Source organism: Thamnophis elegans, chromosome 13 (genome assembly GCF_009769535.1).
Source record: "Thamnophis elegans isolate rThaEle1 chromosome 13, rThaEle1.pri, whole genome shotgun sequence".
Classification (NCBI taxonomy): domain Eukaryota; kingdom Metazoa; phylum Chordata; class Lepidosauria; order Squamata; family Colubridae; genus Thamnophis; species Thamnophis elegans.
In genome coordinates this window covers 22,423,199-22,445,210 of record NC_045553.1, presented here as the reverse complement: position 1 = coordinate 22,445,210, position 22,012 = coordinate 22,423,199, and the positions used below count along the sequence as shown (strand labels likewise).

The 22,012-nt window shown below is 47.5% G+C and overlaps 1 protein-coding gene across 5 annotated transcripts in view; it reads left to right on the top strand.

The window, feature by feature from the left end:
• ANK1 (ankyrin 1) overlaps positions 1–21,553 on the top strand; it is a 133,760-nt gene extending 112,207 nt beyond the window's left edge. For 2 of the 5 annotated variants that reach the window (XM_032229096.1, XM_032229095.1), the window contains 8 exons: positions 781–927; positions 5,983–6,372; positions 6,469–6,541; positions 8,634–8,901; positions 11,109–11,192; positions 16,044–16,100; positions 16,427–16,552; positions 20,285–21,553. In XM_032229096.1, coding sequence (XP_032084987.1) covers positions 781–927; positions 5,983–6,372; positions 6,469–6,541; positions 8,634–8,901; positions 11,109–11,192; positions 16,044–16,100; positions 16,427–16,525 — 1,118 coding nt within the window. In that variant the 3' untranslated portion in view covers positions 16,526–16,552; positions 20,285–21,553. Of the gene's footprint in view, positions 1–780; positions 928–5,982; positions 6,380–6,468; positions 6,542–8,633; positions 8,902–11,108; positions 11,193–16,043; positions 16,101–16,426; positions 16,553–20,284 lie in introns of those variants that run through there. The other 3 variants (XM_032229098.1, XM_032229097.1, XM_032229099.1) reach the window with 3 other exon arrangements.
• The last annotated feature ends 459 nt before the right edge of the window (positions 21,554–22,012 follow it).

Genomic DNA, 22,012 nt, shown 5'->3' with positions numbered 1-22,012 from the left:
TTATCACTTTTATTTTACTATAGAAAATTCAAAGAAGATAGGAAATTAAGAGAGGGAAAGGGAACCGGGAAAAGGGGCAGTGAGGTACAAGGGGGAAGAGAAAAGGAAAGAAAAACAGGGGCATTAACTTCCATCTCTTCCTAGCTCAATGCAAGATAAACACACTCCAACCTCACCTTTTTGCTTTTACACATTAATATATTTCTAGAAGGATGCAGTGGCTTAGTGGCTAAGATGTTGAGCTTGTCAATCAGAAAGTTTGACAGTTCGAATCCTGAGCGCCACATAATAGAGTGAGCTCTCGTTACTTGTCCCAGCTTCTGCCAACCTAGATATTCGAAAGCATATAAAAATGCAAGTAGAAAAATAAGAACCACCTTTGGTGGGAAGGGAACAGCATTCCGTGCACCTTGGGCATTTAGTCATGCCGGCCACATGACAACAGGGATGTCTTTGGACAGTGCTGGCTCTTTGGCTTGGAAACAGAGATGAGCACTGCCCCCTAGAGTCAGGAACGAGTGGCACATATGTGCGAGGGGAACCTTTACCTTTACCTATATAACTAGCCATTCCTATAACACCAAATCTTTCTAATCCACAAAACCAAGGCCAACATTTCATTTTCAAGAAAGAAGGTCACCATTCCTATTAAAGGACCATAATAAATTCAAACTGTGTTCGAGTGGCTGTTTCCACCATGGTTTGGGCAAGGCTCCACTTGCCTTTATCTCTAGCTTTGATTTCCTGTTCTTAACCTGTTCTTCCTTGTCCTTTGTCCAGTGGAGAGCCTCTACGCAGCCCTTCGCAACATTGACCGCAGCGAAATTATCAACATGCTGGAAGGTTCTGGGCGACAGAGCCACAGCCTGAAGAGTGACAAACGCTACAGGCACAGAGACTATTCTGGCTCTCCCTCCCAGATAAATGGTAAGTCTCAGATCTGCTCTCTTCTACCAGCTTCAGAAGTTTCCTGGTTTCCTTCTGTGATTGCAGTCCTCCTTTCCTTCTCATTCTGGATCTAATAATGAAAGCTTGGCAAAGGAACCATCTCGCTCACCATGTGGAGGGCAGTATGTTTCCCAGTTCATCCTTCTTTTATAGCCAGATCATAGTCGATGGGGTTCAACTCCCCTCTCTCTTTCTCCCTTATAGCTTCAAGCGATGTTTCTCAACTTTAGCATCTCGAAGATGTGAGAACGTCCAGTCTCAGAATTTCCCATCTATCCATCCACGTGTCTTAGAGCTGCCAAGGTTGAGAAACAGTGACTTAAAGGAGGATAGATTAGACACGCACCTCTGATAGAGAGAGGGACTGTGGCATCAAAACAATCAGACTGTCAGGGTTCCAAATAGCATCCAAAAGTAAATCAGAGTCCAAGGCGAAGTATTGCTCAAAGTTCCAATTTATTAAGAGAGCCATGTTGGCACATCTGGGAAAACCCAAATCTGAAGCTTCCCGGTTTTCCCCACCCAGTTGAAAGTTCAAGATCTTGCCTCCACACCCACAAGTCCATCACATCGTCCAATCTCCCACTGCCATGCTGGCAGTTTCACCTATCCAGTTCCAGTCAGGTGCAGAGGTGCAAAGGCAAAGGATGACCTTGGCTTTCTAGAAAGAATGTTGTTATGGCTACATGGCGTCTCACTCCTACAATCCCCACTCCCATTTTCCCACAATAGAAAATGCATAGTAGAATAATAGAATGTGTGGCAGCTCAAAGACCCAAAAGAAAAGATGGCTGCAGGCCTGACACAGATGGCCAAGAGGGTTTTGAGAGGATTGAGCACCAGTCCTCTTGGGCTTTAAAAGCACGTGGGTATCGCTCTCTGTGAGATTTGAGTCCCCCCCCCCCCCCCCGGTTCAAAAACAGAACCAGTAAACTATCGTGCTGATGAGATGGTTTGGGAATAGCTGTTGAATCCTGAAGATAACGTTCTCTACATGGGGCTGCCCTTGAAGAGCACCCGGAGGCTTCAACTGGTCCAGAATGCGACTGCGCGGTTTATCATGGGGGCACCGAGGTGCTCCCATGTTGCACCCCTTTTAGGCAGCCTGCACTGGTTGCCGGTTGTCTTCTGGGTGTGATTCAAGGTACTAATTATGGAGGAGGAGAGCCTTCTCAGTAGTAGCTCCGACCCTTTGGAACGATCTCCCCGTGGAGATTCGTACCCTCACCACCGTCCAGGCCTTCCGCACAGCCCTCAAGACCTGGCTAGCCCGTCAGGCCTGGGGACAAAGATAATTGCCCCCACCCGAATGATGAATGAATGTTGCTTATTATTTTACTTTTATGTATTGTGTGTGTTTATTGTTTGTATACCCCCTCCCCTCATTTTATGTAAGCCGCCCTGAGTCCCCTCAGGGAAAAGGGCGGCCTATAAGTATTAATAAACACTCTAAACACTCTTAGGCCCAGGGTACCTGCGAGACCACCTACTGCCACCGGTAGCCTCCCACCGTCCAGTGCGATCCCACAGAGTTGGCCTCCTCAGGGTGCCGTCGGCCAGACAGTGTCGGCTAGTGACTCCCAGGGGGAGAGCCTTCTCTGTGGGAGCGCCTTCCCTCTGGAATGAGCTGTCCCTGGAGCTTCGTATAATCCCCGACCTCCAGTCCTTCCGACGCACCCTAAAAAGTTGGCTTTTCCAGCAAGTCAGCCTGGCCTGAACAAAACAAAATAAATGATTGATTATTGTTAATTTTATTCAAATTTTTTTAAAAATGTTATTGTTAATCTTAATTGGGTTTGTTTTGGATATTCTATTTAATTTTTTAAAACTTTTGTAATATGTGTTATTTTTAATGTTTTACGCCGCCCTGAGTCCTTGGGAGAAGGGCAGCATATAAATCCAATAAACCAAACCAAGATGATGAACCAACAGACCAGGCCTTGGACCATTTAAGTTGAGTTAGGGATGATTGATGGGTTATCAGGTGATTGATTGTTATTGAAGGACCTAGGGATGCAACCCAGGTGTCCCTTTGAAGATAACTTGCACAGCTGCAAATCAAGATGGGAGCGGGAGGGCTCTGGAGATCAAAGGTATCCCACGAGGCTCTGATGCGATTAAGAGGGGTGCACCCAGCTTCTCTGCTGCACTGCCATTCTTTCTCTGCCTCATCCCTCCCCCCCGGTGTGATCTTCCACTTTCTCTCCTGACAGAAGGGGGTGCTGGTGGTATCCAGCTGGCTGGCTGGGAGGTGCCCGACACGGCACCACTGGCTTCACCCCGTCTCTCTCTCTCTGTCTTTCTGTCCCCTCCCTCCCTCCCTTCCTCCCCCCACCCCTCTCTCTCTTGTGGTCTGAGCCATCTTAGAGCTGCGGCTTCACTAACTAGTGCATGGTTTGCCTGCTTGGCCTGGCCTTTCTCCCCTTTGCATCTTCCTGGTACCCTCTCCCGCCTTTTCCCCCCCACACACCCCTCCACTACCACTGCTGCTGCTTCCCTTCCTTGCCCTCCAGTGGCTTAACAACCCGTACCTGAGCTGACCCTGGACAGATTCAAGTCTGGCTGCAGCTGGGCAGTGCCGTTTCCTGGCTGCATGGAACGATCGTCACACTCACACTGAATCCTTGGGAAAAGGGAGGCCCAAGTTCTTTCACTTCCCTGCACTTACCAGAGGTCAGCCCCCTGCAGGAGATTCCTGGAATCAATAAAAAGAGAATATTTGTAGCTCAGGATCGATACGAAGGGTCCTTGGTGCTCTCTGAGCTTGGGGGTTTTCTTGCAGACTTTCCTGACCAAACTAGGGGACATCACCAGTCATGTAACAGATTAACAGTTGGTCCTGCTTCTCAGTGGCTAAGGGACATGGTGGCTCAGTGGCTAAGACGCTCAGCTTGTCGATCAGAAGGGTTGGCAGTTCAGCGGTTCGAATCCCTAGCACCGTGTAACGGAGTGAGCTCCCGTTACTTGTCCCAGCTTCTGCCAACCTAGAAGTTCGAAAACACGTAAAAATGCAAGTAGAAAAATAGGAACCACCTTTGGTAGGAAGGGAACAGTATTCCATGCGTCTTCGGCATCTAGTCATGCCGGCCACATGATAAAACATCTGCAAGAAAACTACCAAGCTCAGACAGCACCAAGGACTCCCTGATTCCAGGAACGTGAGTTATTGTTGTAGTGTAGAATAAATAGCAGTACATCTACCAAGCAAAATCAAGACGGTGTTATTTTGACTATCTTTCTCATACTACTCGAGACCACGTAACCCTTTTTTCTAACAATCCCTCCCCCGTAATACTTTGCTCATCCCTTCCTCTTGGCCACAGTCAGAGCTCCCTTCTTTTGCACCACTTCACCCTTCTGTAAATTTTTGGTTGAACGCATGCCATGGTTGGACAGGGCAGTTGCAGAGGAGCTTCCCTCCTCCCCCCAATGCTCTCTGAATGGGCCTATAATTCCCTGCAAGCTTTTATTTATTTATTAAATTTATACGATGCCCGGGCTCACGATTGAGTGTCCCTGGATGGCTGCATGCCTCGTGGCCCTTTCAGCCATGGAAATGGTTGGTCCAGGGACACGTTCAGGCGCTCAAGGGGTAGAATTCTGAAAGAACATAGGTAGGTAGGTAGGTAGGTAGGTAGGTAGGTAGGTAGGTAGGTAGGTAGATAGATAGATAGATAGATAGATAGATAGATAGATAGATAGATAGATAGATAGATAGATGATTGATAGATAGACAGGTAGATAGAGATAGATAGATAGATAGATAGATAGATAGATAGATAGATAGATAGATAGATAGATAGATAGATGATAGATAGATAGATGATAGATAGATGATAGATAGATGATAGATAGATGATTGATAGATAGACAGACAGACAGATAGATAGATAGATAGATAGATAGATAGATAGATAGATAGATAGATAGATAGATGATAGATGATAGAGAGATAGGAGATAGAGAAAGGTAAATGGATGATAGACAGACAGATGTAGATAGAGATAGATATAGATAGATATAGATAAGATGATAGAGAGAGAGGTAGATGGATAATAGATATAGATATAGATGAGAGATATAGATGAGAGATGATAGAGATAGATAGATGGATGATAGATAGATAAATAGATTAGATAGATGATAGATAGATAGATAGATAGATAGATAGATAGATAGATAGATAGATAGATAGATGATAGATAGATAGATAGATGATAGATAGATGATAGACAGACAGACAGTGAGACAGACAGTTTCTTGTCTTGCCTTCTGGTGCTTTGGAAAATGTTGCCCCCCTCTCTTCTTTGTGGCAGCCCCTTAGATATTGGACAAGAAGCAGCCATGGGATTTCAGCATTGAAAGGATCCAGGGGCATTTCCCCCCATCCTTTTTAAAAATTTCTTCACTCCAAAACTGGATGGCATCCTGCAAGAAACAACAAACAATGCTTTGATTGTTGCTTTAATTCTATGGAGAGCCAACTTCCTGACTCTTCCCCCATGCCCGATACATAGGCTTTATCCCAGAACCCTCAGCCCACCAAGCTGCTCAAAGGAATTCTGGGCATTGAAGTCCCATCGCCCCATCCCACCCTCCATACTGAGATTGGGAAAGTTTTGTGTTAAGAGTTAAAGTTAGCATGAGATCCACCTTGCATTCGTGGCTCCCCTTCAAAAGCAGGCAGTCTCTGAATGAGAGCAAATACTCCTCCCCTTCCCCCTTTTCTCCTGAGTGCAATTTTACTCCCCTTACCCAGACAGATCCATGGTGCTGGGTCCAGGAAGCGCCAATCAAACAGGTTGGGATGGAGAGATCCTTTGATGCACAGAATCATCTCCATATCCATGTTTCTCAGCCTTGGCGACTTGAAGATGGGCGGACGTCAACTCCCAGAGTTCCCCAAGTCCACACGTCTGAAAATCTGCCAAGGTTGACCAACACTGTCCAGAGGGACAGGGCTGCTTCATCCTGTCTCTGCACCCCCACCCCAGCTCAGTGTGTCAGTCTGTCGTCCTCTGTCTGCCCACGCAGGTTATGCTTCGCTGCAGGACGAGCTGCTGTCCCCCGCCTCCATGCACTACGCTCTGCCTTCCCCGCTGTGTGCCGACCAATACTGGAATGAGGTGGCCATCCTGGAAGCCATCCCCATGGCTGCCAGCGAGCAGGATGCCCTGCTGGAGATGTCGGACATGCAGGTGTGGTCTTCCGGGCTGACGCCCTCGCTGGTGACTGCCGAAGATTCCTCTCTGGAGTGCAGCAAGGCTGAGGATTCGGACGCCACAAGTGAAGGGCGGTTCACGGGGCAAACGCTGGAGGATGTGCATGGCGCTGACCCTCTTGGTTCCATGGACCTGGTGGAGGAAGACACAGTGGATTCAGACGCCATGAATGGCCTGATGGACATGTTAGAGCAGGAGGAAGGTCAGAGGTCAGAGGGGAGAAGGCCAGATGGCGAGCACTTAGGGGGGCACTTGGGGGAGTGTCAGGGTCCCCACTGTGACCTCTTTCTCATTGCAGGCCAACAGAGAGTCCAAGTGGGCATCACAGAGTCGCCCACTGTTAGCCGGGTGATAGAGAAGGGCAAGGACAGGTAAGACACCCAGTTGGAAGGGCGGGGAGGATTGGGGCAGCGGGGGGGGGGGACTCTGAAGGTGGGCTAGCATGGGAAAGAGAGAAGACATCCTGGATCAGTTCTGGATTGTCCTCAAGGAAGTGTCCTCCTCGTGTCTGGCATGACCGGACTTCGTTGCTCAAACAGAGGCACAGATACTTCCATGTTGGTGGCGGGGAATCCATCAATATAAGAGCCGTGGTGGTGCAGTGGTTACAATGTAGCATTGCAAGCTAATTCATGGTTCACTGCCTGCAGTTCGATCCTAACTGCCTTGAGATTAACTCAGCCTTAAATAGTAATTGTTCCAATCTTTTCACCCTTTTTTCTCTTCTCTTCTCTTCTTTCCTTCTTTCCTTCTCTTATTCCCTTTTTCTGTCTAAATGTTTTAATTACATCTTAAATAATAATTGTTCCTATCTTTTCACCCTTTTTTCTCTTCTCTTCTCTTCTCCCCCCATCCCCTCCCTTCCCTCTTTACACTTTTCTCTACTTTCTTTTAATTTTCTGCCGCAACATTCTTGAGGGCCTATTTAACTCAAGTGATCTACCAATTTGTTACCCTCTCCATTAAGTCAATGGCACACTCACTTCAACTCCTGGGAAATTTAACTTGAGCTTCCATAAGAAGGCGGTTAAGAGTGGAGTTGAGTATACCTTAACCTTGGCAGCTGATTAAAGTACCCATTTCACCTTTTAAAACACCTGAAATCCACTCCCTAAATGCCCTCCCTGACCTGTGGTGGAATGCAGTCTGGATTCCAGAGGACCAAGAAGCAAGCAAATATCCCAAAGGTGCTTTTTTCTTTCATGAGACAACTGGACTTTCTGTTTTTTCTTTTGAAGATGTTTCACTTCTCATTCAAGAAGCTTCTTCAGCTCTGATCGGATGGTGGCGAATGGAAGGATTTATACTCTTCGCAGACCGCTGGTGATTTACATTCTTCCTTCTGGCCTGCGTCAAAGAGGTTATATATATCAAAATTGAACAGCCCTCCCTCATCAGAGGGGGAGAGAAACAACCTCATCTATCTCCAGTCTATGACACAGTCCCTTCAACAGTTCCAAGAAGGCTCCACGGGCATTTGTATTACTCGGGTGACCCTGAGGACACAGATAAACCTCCAAGTGGTCTCAACGGCCCTCTAAAAGGATGCAAATGACCAGCTGTCTGCAAGGAGTATCAATCCTTCCATTCTCCACCATTCAGTCAGAGCTGAAGAAGCTTCTTGGATGAGAAGTGAAACATCTTCAAAAGAAAAAACAAGAAATGAACAGTTGCCTCTTGGGAAAAAAAGCACCTTTAGGGATAGCCACAACCTGGAATCTCCACAGACATTAAGAGACAGTAAAGTTTAGGTATTTTGGTTGGAGAAACTTCCTCTTAGAAGTTCTCAGATTATCTCTTTGACAAGGCAAATGGTTACATTGTTTGGCAAGATTTCCATTTGTAGGGGAGGAACAGCCAAGAAAACGGCTTGGAAGTAGTTGTGTGTATCGTTCTTGGTTTTTCAGAGTCTATCAGGAAGCCCCGTCAGATTTTGGAAAGTGGCCATGATATTCCAAACTAAATCTGGTGCTGTGGATTTTATATTCTAAGCAGTGATGGCAAACCTTTTTGGGACCAAGTGCCAAACCGAAACATGCATGCATGTGTGTGCATGCACGCACCGGCCAGCTGGTCTTTGGGTTTCCTGCATGCGCATGCACCATAGCACCAGAACCCCGAAGGCCATCTGGCACATGACTATTTTATAGCTAGTTTTGGCTGTTTTTCAGACTGTTTTCAGACCATTTTTCCAGAGATTTTCAGGCTGTTTTCAGACCATTTTTTTCCGGCCATTTTCAGGCTGTTTTCAGACCATTTTAGGTTGTTTTTCAGGTCATTTTCTGATGTTCTGGCAACCACAAAGACCAGCTGGTGCACCAGAAACCAGAAGAGCAGCTGGTGATGGCACCCATGCCCACAGAGAGGGTTCTGGCACGCATGCTGTAGGTTTGCCATCACAGTTCTAAGGGAATATTTTTTAAAAAAAGAAAACCTCACCCCTCTTTCTGTCCTTGACTCTAGGCCTGGCGAATGGGTGGTCGAGGGCGCCTTCATCTCCAGCTTGTCAGACCTGGGCGAGGGAGTGTCCCTAAGCCCATCACTCTTGCGACAAGGGATGTCGTCTTACAAGTTGCGAGAACGGGAGACTCTGGAGCACATGCGGATCGACTCATCGGAAGAGCGGGAAAGCTCCCCCTTCCAGAGGGACTGGGGTCTCCAGCCAGGGAGGCAGCAAGGCTTGGCCAAGTGGCTGGAGGATTCTGGCAGCAGCTGCTTTGCACAAATGCAGGTAAGGGTACAGGTGGACCAGAGATGATATTCAGCAGGTTCTGACCAGTTCTGGAGAACCGGTAATGGAAATTTTGAGTAGTTCGGAGAACCGGTAAATACCACCTCTGGCTGGCCATGCCCCCATCTATTCTCTGCCTCTTGAGTCCCAGCTGAATGGGAGAGAATGGGGATTTTGCAATATCCTTCCCCAGGAGTGGGGAAGTGTCTGAGTTTTGATCGTGAGGATGATGCAAAGGTCGTAACTATGAAAATCTGTCCCCAGTTGCTTTTTTTCATTGTCGTTGCAGCTTTGAACAGTCGCTAAACAAACTGCTGTAAGTCGGTCATACTTGTAATAGTCTGTCGATTGCAAACTCCGCAGTTAGGGCTGCTGACCAGCAGAGGGCGTTCTTCTGCTTTTGCTAAGGGAGGGAGGACCACTCACCCAGCTGGCCATAGCGGTGGGCTCTATTTATATCTCCCTGGGCAGCAATTCTGCTTGCTTCCTAATTGGGTAGCGCCAGGGTCTTGCTTAGGGGCAGACCCAGCAATACCAGAAATAGACCCCCCTCGGCCTACCAATCGCTGGGCTGGGCTTAAGAGAGGTGCCCTAACCTGGTCTAAAGATTGGCATAGCACATTCCCAGCCACATCAGCCGATGGATTCCGATCCAGCCACCCCCATGTGCTGCAGCCGACGTCTCTTGCTTTGAGTGGCTTAAACCAAGGGTGACTTTGACAAAGCTCCTTCTGGGAGAAGGGGGATAGAAGGCTTGGCTGAGCAGCTGCTCTGGGGCTGGGCTAAAATTACAGCCCTCTCCCCATCTCCCCAGTGCAGAGAGAGAGGGGGGGGAGGCTGCTCCAGCCACCAGCCTGGACGGTGCCCTGCGGCCATAAAGAGCAGGCATTAGGCTCAAGCTGGCTGGGATGTGATCAGCCCGCCTGGCTGCTCCTGCAGGATCATGTGGGGCTTCCTGACCCAGCTGCTCGTCAGCTTAGTCCTCCTGGGCTTCTTCCTGGTCAGCTGCCAGAATCTCCTGCATATTGCCCAGGGCTCCGTCCAGTTCGTGCTGAAGCACATCCACCAGGAGCTGGACAAGGAGCTGGGGGAGACCGAAGGGTTGAGTGACGATGAAGAGTCGGCTTCCACCCGGGTGGTGCGCAGGCGTCTCTTTGTCCAGGTAGCCCTTTGTGCGTCGTGAGCGGGCGGCAGACCTGGGACGAAGGTGCCCAAGTTGATGGAGAAGGTGTTGTTCTTAGCTTTTGGATGCCGGTCAAAGACTCCGTAGCACTGTTGAGATTGGCCAACTGGCGAAAAAGTATTGTTGGGCAGGGAACCTGGTGTTTATCTGACTTTATCTGGATGGGGAATCTGACTTTTGGACAGGTGGAAGAGCCATTAATGTTGCTAGTTTCTGGGCAAGATTTGTTTCACCGGTCGAAGTTTTCATTTTACATTGGATCTTTTAAATGTTATACTGCACGGGTTCTAATCCCAGCGAGTGTATGGCTAGCTGACAAGACCTGAATAGCTTGAAATAGATCTATGCTAGTCTCCCTTTATTTCTTTGTCGGTAAATATAAATTCAAAATAATAATAATAAGTGTGTCGTGAAAGCAACGGCCTGCGAGGACTTCTGGATCAGAGCTGAAAACAGAAGCATTCTGCTCCGTCCCATATCCCTTGACAGACTGGTCTCCCCGGAGGAACCCAGTTATGCTGTATGAGATGCCTTATTTTAAGGGACATGGTGGCTCAGTGGCTAAGAGACTGATCAGAAAGGGCAGCAGTTTGGTTTGAATCCCTAGCGCTGCATAATGGAGTGAGCTCCTGTTCCTTGTCCCAGCTTCTGCCAACCTAGCAGTTTGAAAGCACGTAAAAAATGCAAGTAGAAAAATAGGAACCACCTTTGGTGGGAAGGAACAGCGTTCCATGCGCCTTTGGCATTTAGTCATGCCAGCCACATGACAACAGGGATGTCTTTGGACAGTGCTGACTCTTCAGCTTTGAAATGGCGGTGAGCACCGCCCCCTAGAGTCCAGAAACGACTAGCACATATGTGTGAGGGAACCTTTACCTTTTACCTTATGCCTTATTTTAATTGTGATGTTTCTGACACAAATGAACATAATTTGGAAGAGCCTAGCTGTATACAGAGCAGAGGGCAGAGGTGAGAATATCCTGATCCCCAGTGGGTCTCTGTTTTTCTTGTTTTCTTTCGCTAGGGTAATGAAATATTGGATATCCCTGGAGAACAAGTGACCGAAGAGCAATTCACCGATGAACAAGGCAACATTATCACCAAGAAGGTGAGCTTCTCGCACAAAAGAGGATAACAGAATATAACAAGATAGCAGAATTGGATGGGATCCAGGAGGTCTTCTAGTCCAACCTCTTGCTCAAGCAGGAGACCCTGTACCATTTCAGAGTAGTCTCTTCTTAAAAGCCTCCAGTGATGGAGCATCCACAACTTCTGAAGGCAAGCTGTTCTATTGATTAATGGTTCTAAATATCAGGAAGTTTCTCCTTAGTTCTAAATTGCTTCTCTCCTTAATGAGTTTCCATCCATTGCTTCTTGTCCTGCCTTCAGGTGCTTTGGAGAATAGCTTGACTCCCTCTTCTTTGGGGATATTGGAAGTCTGCTATCATGTCTCCCCTAGTCCTTCTTTTCATCAGAGTAGATAAACCCAAATCCCGCAACCATTCTTAGTATGTTTTAGACTCCAGCCTTTAATGATCTTAGTTCTTCTTCTCTGCACTTTTTCCAAAGTCTCAACATCTTTTTGGTAACCAAAACTGAATGCAGTATTCCAGATGTGGTCTTACCAAGGCTTTATAAAGTGATACTAATACTTATGTGATTTGGATTCTATGCCTTTGTTTATACAACCTCTGTTTATATTTTGACTCCCTCTCCTCTGTGGCATGTCTCCCCTAGTCCTTCTTTTCATCAAACTAGATATACCAAATTCCAGCATTCTTTATATGTTTTAGCCTCCAGTCCCCTAATCATCTTTATTGTTCTTTTCTGCACTCTTTCCAAAGTCTCAACATCACTTAACAGGGACCTTAAAATGGACAACAACTAGCGGGGTCCATAAGATCTAATCTTTTTGTCAACCTGACAAAGAGAGGTGTTGTGTTGTTACTATTCAGACCCAGGCTTCCTTAGGAAGCAAGAAGCAAAATCTTGGTCCCTGCAAAATCTCTTTTATTTACAAGACTGTGAATTCCTTTCATTCACAGCTGGCAAGGCTTTAGCAAACTAAAGGAATGTTTATCCACACGTACCTTATCTCGTTTAGAGCGCTGCAAAACAACCGGGCAAGGCAAAACTTGGCACAGAGTCTCTTATAAATAGAACTTTCCGGACTGAAGGAATGAGATTGTTTCCTGCAAAAGCCCCCTCCCCCTTCACTTCTCTTTTGTTTCCTCTGGGAGGGGCCAATCACCTCCAAGATGTGGCTTTACTCCTAAGTCGACCCTGCTTTCTTAGTTCTTCTTGTCTTCTGGCAGCTCTGTGCATGCGCACACTGGGAACAGGCTCCAGCTGTTCCTCTGCCTCACTGCTGTCTAACTCCCTCTCTGCCTCCGATGCAGAGCCCTTGTCTGAGCTTTCCTCAGCCTCCAGGACTGGCCCATGTTCCTCCCCAACCTCCTCACTCTTCGACTTTGCTTCCAGCTTTGCTGGCCACCAGCAAGCCACAACAGTTACATCACAGGCTCTGCTACTTTTGTGCTTTTAGGATGTCATGAGTGATGCAGATACAAAACATCTTTGTGTCATTGAACCCCCTTGATCCCCATGTCTTGGGTGAGGGGTGAGGGTTGTCTCTAGTGACATCTGCCAATCTTAGGGCAGAGGAGTCTAATGGCAAGAAAACATATGCAGTCCCACATCCAATTTTGATCTTTGGTGCCCGACTCTCCCCCACTTCCTTTCCCCCTGCTTCCCCCGCCTGTCCTCGAGGTCCCAGATCCATCATCATCATCATCATCATCATCATCATCATCATCATCATCATCATCTGGAAAGGATGCAAATAGAGGAGGGTTAAGTGAGCACAAATGAGAAATGGAGAAATTCTGCTGGCTCTTGATATCTCTGAATCTATTCCTGTTTTCCAGGAATCCCAGATCTGCCTCCTTTCTCCTGCCCTCCAGTCCTCTTGGACACTTAAGACCCTTTTATCCTCATTCACCTTTTGGATCAGTTTGCACCCAAACTTGGCTTCCGGAATTAGTAGCACCCCCCCCCCCAACTTGGAATAGCAGCTGCAAGACTTGAGTTTTCCTCTGGGTCCTAAAGTGAGCAGAGTTCATTTCCAAGCAGGAGCCTTGGAGAAAAGAACCTGCCGAGAAGGACAGAGGGAATACGGGTAGTTCTTTTTTTAATTGTTTGTTTTTAAAGTTTTTATTTTATTTTAAATCTCTTACATACAATTACAGGTATACATTCACATAGTTATTATTCTTATTTATATTTATCACTTTTACACATGGTTTTCCATATAGAAGGTTATAATATGCATTCTGTGTGGCTTTGCTTACCATCCCATACGCTATTTTATATTAACACCATGCTATTTTTTTCTTTCCTTTTTACCTTCCCTCCCTTCTCTACTTCCTTCCTTCTTCTCCTTTCCCTTTCCTTCTTCTCTTCCTCTTCTCCTTCCTACCCTCTCTCTTTCTCTTTCTATCCTTTCCCTCTTTCCTCTCTCCTCCTCTCTTCCTTTCCTTTTCCTTCTTCCCTTGCCTCTCCCCTACTCCTCTCTTCCTCTTCCTACGCTTTCTCCTTCTCTTTCTATCCCTTCCAGCCTTCCTCTCCTTTCCTCTTTCTTCCTTCCTTCTCCTTTCCTCCTCTCCTCCTTTCTTCCTTTCCTTTTCTGTTGGTGTGGTTGTCTCTTTTCATCTCTCAACTGTTGCATTTTCGGGATGGTGTTCCCACAAGCCCAGTTATAATTTTATACTTATCATTTCCCATTCCTTTTCTTCACTATCATGTCCTAACTATTTTTTTTTATCTATGTCTCATTCTTGAACATGTACTTATGTGTTAAAACTTTCTTTTCTATTTTCCTCCCTCTTCCCCCCCCCTTTTCATTTAATAGTGTGTCGTCTGGGTTATTTAGCTCGCTCTTACTTTGTTTTCTCGATTTCTTTCTCTAACCAGTCATAGAATCTTCCCCATGTCTTGAAGTACACCGATTCCTCTTTATTCTTTATTCTCAAAGTTAACCTGAATACAGATAGTTCATAATGGAGCTCAACATTTCTGTCATTAAGCGAGACACTGGCAAAGTGAGCTTTGCCCCGTTTTAAAGCTTTTCTCACCAGCGTTGTTAAGCAAGTCACTGCAATGGTTAGGTTAGTAACAAACACATTTGTGAAATGAATCTGGCTTCCCTGTTGATTTTAAAGAGGGATCCAGCTTTAGAACTAAGGAGAAATTTCCTGACAGTGAGAACAACCGTTTTTCTATGGTATATAGGGTCTCCTGCTTGAGCAGGGGGCTGGACTTTCTCCAAGGTCCCTTCCAGCTTGATTCTGATTTGTGGAATAGCTTGTCTCCCAGAATTGTGGTTGTTCCATCGCTGAAGGTCTTCAGTAAAAGATTGGACAGCCCTTTGTTCAAGATGGTATAAGGTCTCCTGCTTTGGGCAAGGGGTTGGAACAGAAGACATCCAAGGTCCTGTCTAGCCGTATGATTCTATGATTCTAGTGTTCACAGCTGGGGAATTCTGGGAGTTGAAATGTCCCAAAGTCTAGGGATATTCTCTGTCCTCCAGGTCATGGTGGTTCCAAAGATGTTTTTTTTTTCAAGAGGCAACTGGACTTTCTGGTTTTGCTTTGAAGACGTTTCGCTTCTCATCCAAGAAGCTTCTTCAGCTCTGACTGGATGGTGAAAATCCTTCCATTCCCCACCATCCAGTCAGAGCTGAGGAAGCTTCTTGGATGAGAAGCGAAATACCTTCAAAGAAAAACCAGAAAGTCCAGTTGCCTCTTGAAAACATTTCCCTTCTCATCTGAGAACTGAAGAAGCTTCTTGGATAAGAAGCAAAACATTTTCAAGGGCAAAAAAAAATAAAATCCAAAAATGTCCAGTTGCCTTTTGGAAAAGCACATTTGGGACAACCATGACCTGAACAATTGAGAATCGTTTACTGTTGTTTTGATCTGCTATTCCTTTTCCCTCTTCCTTTTTTTTAATGCATAGCAATTAAAGTATTGAAGTGGGCAAGAGACGACGGATAGATGAGTTCTCTTCTTAGTTGTTGTTCTGGTTTCTTTTCCTTTTCCCTCTCTCTCCCTTCTTTACTTTTTTAGGCAGGTGACATGATTAGAAATCCGATAGAAAAGAAAGAAAAAGTTTTTAAATAAAGGGCAACATGATTAAAAGCTACAATAAGTGATGGAAATAAGAGAAGGGGGAATATTAGTGTACACATTTTATATAACAAAATGAAAGTAATAACAAGAGAAAACGTGGAATGATTGAACAATGATAGACTGCTGACCTAATATAAATATGTATTATTATTAGAAATACATAAGTTGATTGAATGTAATGATTATGATTAACTTTAGAATAGGATAGGATAGGATAGTAGAGTTGGAAGGGACCTTGGAGGTCTTCTAGTCCAACCCCTTCCTTAGGCAGAAAACCCTACACCACATCATACAAATGGTTATCCAACATCTTCTTAAAAACTTCCAGTGTTGGAGCATTCACAATTTCTGGAGACGTCGTTCCCACTGATTAATAGTTTTAACTGTCAGGAAGTTTCTCCTTAGTTCTAAGTTGCTTCTCTCCTTGATTAGTTTCCACCCATTGCTTCTTTTACCCTCAGGTGCTTTGGAGAATTTTATTTTATTATATATTTAGAATATTTGGAGAATATAATATTATTTATTAGTTTTACTTGTATTAGAATCTAGTGGCACCCAGGCGCCACACTGTTCATGCATTGATTTGAGAGATTTGTAAAAAAATTAAAAAAAATAAAAAACTTTAAAAAATAATAATAAAGAGAATCTCTATAGATGATGGAAGTTGAAATCCATACACCTCAAAAGTTCCCTTAAAGTTTGACAGACCCTTGTTCCCTGCTGCTTTCACCCCCTCCCCACCTCCTGAACTCGTGACTCTCTGATTACAGATTATTCGTAAAGTGGTCCGGCGATTGGAGACCGAAGATGGACGGACGCACGAAGAGGTGATTATCGTGAGTGCCCCCCCCCCCAGCCCGGGGGTCTGGATGTGAGGCTGGTTTTCCAAATGTGCCCCTCGAAGGCTAGCGAGGATGAGCAGCCCCTCCCCCCCCACCTGCTTGCGATGGTCTTGAGCCCAGCCTTGTTCCCTTACTCTGTTCGGATTCCGGATTCTCCCTCTTTCTCTTCTGACGCCCTTTTCCTTCTGTCTCTCTGCCTGTGTGTGTGTGTGTGTCTCTTTCTCTCTCTCTCCTCTTCTGTCCCCTGTCCGTGGGTCTGCTGGCGACGGGGCTCCTGCTTGGCTGTCTCTTGCTGGTCTCCCCCTCCCCAGGACGAGGATCAAGGGAGTGTCGCGAGATCGGAACTGCTTGGGGGCAGGATGGGGGCTCAGATAGTCAAACGAGCCAGCCTGAAAAGGGGGAAACAATGACCTCCCCCTCCAGTGGCCTCTTTGGAGGTAAATCATGCCTTTGCTCTTAATACTGGCAGGGAGGGGAGGGCAATGCTTAACTTAGGGATGCACAGTTGCGGGGCGGGGGGGGGGATCCTAGAGGCTCTAGAAAGAGTGCAGAGAAGAGCAACCAGGATCATGAGGGGACTGGAGGCTAAAACATACTATGGAAGGTTGCAGAACAGGGCATGGCTGGTCTAGTGAAGAGAAGGACCAGGGGAGACATAATAGCAGCCTTCCAACATTTGAGGGGCTGCCACAGAGAGGAGGGGGGTCAAACTATTCTCCAAAGCACCTTTGAAGGCCAGAGAAGGAATAATGGATGGAAGCGGAACAAGGAGAGATTGGAAATAAGGAGGAAGTTTCTGACAGTGAGAACAATCAACCCATGGAACAGAAGTTGCCTTTGGAAGTTGTGGGAGCTTCATAACAGGAGGATTTCAAGAAGAGACTGTCAGAAATGTTGTAGGGTCTCATGTTTGGTGGGGGTTGGACTAGGTGACCTACAAGGTCCTTTCCAACTCTATTAATAAACGAGGTGCCCCACTAGCTTTTAGGATCATTTAAGAAGATTTTTTTTTAAAAAAAAAGGCAAATTGAATTCAAGTGATTTGAAATTTGGTCTAGTAGTTAAGGCGCCAGGCTGGAGCCTTGGAAGCCTGGGAGTTGTAGTCCTGCCTTAGGCACGAAAGGCTGCTGGGCATAACCTGCTTTTCTCGCCCCTTGCAACGTCAACCAAACACTTGAGCATTGCATGCAAAACTGGGTGATCAAACCAATCTAGAAATGCCTTCCCACCCACTCCCCCCCCCCCAAGCTAGTCTGCTTCTGGCAACTCTGTGCCACAGCTAAGGCTGTCTTTGCGCAAAAAAAAAAAAAAAGGCATTCGTTTGAGTGTTTTTCTCTGACTACAATTTGAAAGGGCCCCTGGGTGGGGAGTGTGCGTGTGTGTTGAGGGGGGTTCTTTCTGTGATGGGAAGCTGTTCAGCCTAAAGGTCTCCCTTTCTGAAGAGCCCTTTCAATGGGTAGTGGTATTTTGGACTGGGTCGCAGAACCGGCAGTGACCCTGGCTGGCCATGCCCCTGAACCGGTTCCCTGGTACCCGGCATGTTGTAGTAGTGTGAGCCCATGCACAGTTCACTGTAAATTGTTCTGCGCATGTGTGAAGAACAATTTACATTGAACTGCGCATGCGCACGGGCGAAGCAAACCGATAGTAAAACCGGGAGCAACCCACCTTTGGTGAGCTTGATCGCATTTGGGTTTTTAAAAATTATTTATTATTAAATGTCTACTGCCACCTATTCGCCCAGGGCGACTCAAGGCGGCTTGCAGAATATAAAAAACACATCTAAAAACTGTAAAACTAATTAAAAAATCAAATTAATGTAATAAAATCACTTCTCATCCCAGAGACAGCTGATCCCACAAGCCATTTAATGGACTCTGTCCCTCTCTGGGTACCCCAGGCCCAATCGCAGATGTAGCACCTTCCGGAAGGGTATTAGAGTGGGGGCCATTCTAATCTCTAGGGGGATGATGTTCCAGAGAGATGGGGCCGCCACGGAGAAGGCCCTTCTACTGGGTCCCACGAGCTGTATCTTCCTCGGAGATGGGACCAAATGTAGTATGCTGCCGGTTTGCACCGGTTCGGACGAACCGGTAGTGGTGGTGGTGGTGCTAGGCTCTGCCCACCCGCCCAGACGTCATCAAGGCACATCTGCAAATGCATGCATGCTCCCGCTACCGAATCGGTAGTGAAGAAAATAGAAGACCATTACTGGATGGGACCCGCAGCATTCCCTCCCTCCCCGCTCTGATAGGTCGGCAAGAGACGGTCCCTCAGATAATCTGGTTGGGACGTCTCAGGGCCTTTTGGGGGGGGGGGGCTTCACAGCATGCCTGCGTCTGTGCCGTATTGGGCACCCTTGTTGCTTTCCCTCCCCCAAAGGCTGGACACTAAATTGGGGCTTGTCCTAAATAGAAGGGCGGGCAAGAAACTTCTTCTTGGGCTGCGTAATGCAGGGACTTCAATAACTACGGGGAGTATCTGAGATAGTTTCCTTTTTCCATTGCTGGCCTTGTGTTATCAGGCCAATTAAAACTGAGTTGATGCATTTGTGCATCTGTTGCATCTTCTCTGGCTTCAGAGGTCTGATGGGGCTGGTTTTTGATGGGCCAGCCTTGTTTATAGTTAGGGTGGGGGCGCCATGCACTCTGCAAGCCCAGAAAACAGGCTCCTGGTCTGAATGCAGCTTTCAATTGTGCCATAAACATTGGCAATGTTTTTGGTCTGGATTTGTGTGTGTGCGTGTGTGCGCGCATGTGTTTTCCTGCTTGCTGCCACTGTGCCTTGCCTTGGGGGGCTGAATGAGGATCTCATGTCATCACCAGAAGCCTTCTGGTGCCTTGGAAAATAGGTTGACCCCCCCACCACCACCACCACTGTTTTTTGCGGCAGCCCCACTAATATTGGAACATGGCTATCTTGTCACCCCCTGGTCCTTCTTTTCACTTGAAGAAATCAGTAGATTGGGGCTTCTTAGCAGAGGGGTACAGTCACGGTGGTACAGTGGTTAGAGTGCAATACTGCAGGCTACTTCTGCTGACTGCTGGCTGCCTGCAATTCGGCAGTTTGAATCTCACCAGGCTCATGCTCGTCCTTCCGAGGTCAGTAAATGAGGACCCAGATTGTTGTGGGCAAGAGGCTGACTCTGTAAACCACTTAGAGAGCGCTGTGAAGCACCATGAAGTGAGATATAAGTCTAAGTGCTATGCCTATTCCTTCCTTCCTTCCCTCTGCCCACTGCCAGCAGTTTGATCCTGACTGGCTCAAGGTTGACTCAGCCTTCCATCCTTCCGAGGTTGGTAAAATGAGGACCCAGATTGTTGGGGGCAGGAGGCTGACTCTGTAAACCACTTAGAGAGCGCTGTGAAGCACCATGAAGTGAGATATAAGTCTAAGTGCTATGCCTATTCCTTCCTTCCTTCCCTCTGCCCACTGCCAGCAGTTTGATCCTGACTGGCTCAAGGTTGACTCAGCCTTCCATCCTTCCGAGGTTGGTAAAATGAGGACCCAGATTGTTGTGGGCAAGAGGCTGACTCTGTAAACCACTTAGAGAGCGCTGTGAAGCACCATGAAGTGAGATATAAGTCTAAGTGCTATGCCTATTCCTTCCTTCCTTCCCTCTGCCCACTGCCAGCAGTTTGATCCTGACTGGCTCAAGGTTGACTCAGCCTTCCATCCTTCCGAGGTTGGTAAAATGAGGACCCAGATTGTTGGGGGCAGGAGGCTGACTCTGTAAACCACTTAGAGAGGGCTGTAAAATCACTATGAAGTGGTATATAAGTATGTACGTATATAAATGCTATTGCTAATCCTTCCTTCCTTCCTTCCTTCCTTCCTTCCTTCCTTCCTTCCTTCCTTCCTTCCTTCCTTCCTTCCTTCCTTCCTTCCTCCTGCTGCCACAGTGGTTAGAATGCAGTATTGCAGGCTAATTCTGCTGACTGTCAGCAGTTCGATTCTCACCGGCTCAAAGTTAACTCAGCCTTTCATCCTTCCGTGGTTGGTAAAACGAGGACAAGAGGTTGACTCTGTAAACTGCTTAGAGAGAGCTGTAAAGCACTGTGAAGCAGTAGATATAAGTCTAAGGGCTATTGCTAAGTGCTATCTTTTCTGAATGTTGGTACCAGCCTTTCCTCTTCCTCCCTTATTTCTTTCTTTCTTCCTTCCTCCAGGGCCTCACCTCAACACCCATCCACTAAACCTCCACTCTCCTCGTTCCTCTCCACGTGGCCAGGCGAGTGGAGCGACGAGCTTCCAGAGGCAGGGCTGTCTGTCTGCGATTCTTTAGGTTAATGGCATGATTTCCGTAAGAGACATAACTTTACCGTTTTAATCCGCATGACCGACCGACTGCCGACGCATGAGCTAAAAGTTCTTTCTCCTGACTTCGAGAGGAGAGGGGCCCAGGACAATTCCCCAGGAGGAGGAGAAAAAAAACCTGGATGCAATTGTGTTTGTGTGTTTTGCGTGCGCGTGGCGGTGGAGGGGGGCTTCTTCCCGAAGCCCCTTCTTTTGACGTGGTGCCTTGGCCTCCTGGGGAAGAAAGAGTAAGCTGGACGGAGATCACTCGCCATCCCATCCTCCCCGGCTCAGCCTTTTCGGGTTGCCTCTGTCCTTGCCGTCCACCAGCCGGAACTCCAGAAGGGCTTATTGCTGAACCCTCCTGGCTGCTCTGCCCAGTTCTTCTTCCCAGGTTGGGATGGAAAGCAGGACTTGGATAAATGCTGAGAACTCATGTGTAGAATATGGACAGATACTTACTATGCAAATACCGGCCGAGGCGTTCGGCAGAAAACGGATCAGCTCCAATCCTCGGAAGCGTCCGCAGGCAGGCAGCCCTTGGGGAAGGAAACCGCGAGATTGAGGAGAACCAAGAATGTCGTCGAATCGGGAAGGTCTCCCCATCTCCTCCCAGTCTCCTTGGAACCCCTACACACATGCACACAGGCGTGCCCACGCCCACTCACGCCCACACACACAGGGTGGTGATTGTAAAGACACATGGGAAAGGAAGGAGGAGGAGGAGGAGAAGGGCTAGTACATGAGCCTCCGCCGAAGCATGCCACCAAGGGTGTTGCATTGCGGCATCTTCCCGCCATTTGGGCCCTGGGCTGGGAGTGTGCAACCACCCATGTGCGCCAATGCTTGGCTCCACCCAGCACAATCTGTTGCTCAGGAGAAGGGCAGCATGGTTCCCTTGCCTGCACTTCCGTACAGGAGGACCCTAGAGGGGCCTCCTCACTCAGCACAGACGTGGCATCCTGCCAACACTTCTTGGACCAGTCCTAGCTGGGGGGAACTGAATTCCTTCCCTCTACCCCCACTTTCCCCCCTTCTCCTCTCCACTCCACCCTGCCAGCAACTTCCTTTATCAGACCTGGCATGGAGAGAGCGATGCTTCTCCTTCTCCTCCTCCTCCTCCTCCTCCTCCTCCTCCTCCTCCTCCTCCTCCTCCTCCTCCTCCTCCTCCTCCTCCTCCTCCTCCTCCTCCTCCTCCTCCTTTTTCATCCATCCTCCCCCATCGAGATTGGCTGTCTCCAATGTTTGGGAGAACCCTTTCACCACCGACAAGCTACGCCCTTGGGACAACTGCCATGAGCAATAGGGGGGGCTCCTTTGACTTCCGCTTCAATCTTTGGAGGCCCCCAAGGGATACAAGGGGCAGGTGAGTTGGGGCCACAAGGGATGGCCCAGAAGTCAAGGGGACAATCAAGAGGAATGATGGACCATCTTGGTCACTCCTGGCAGTGTGGCACTCTTCCCCATCTGCAGTGCCATTTCTGCCCAGGTAGAGCAAGCCAGGGAGAGGAAGTCCTTGGGGTGGCCAGTTGGGGTAGAAGGCAGAAGGGCAGGGAATGCTGGAGGGAAGTCTGAAAGCCATGCCAGGCAGATCTCCCCAA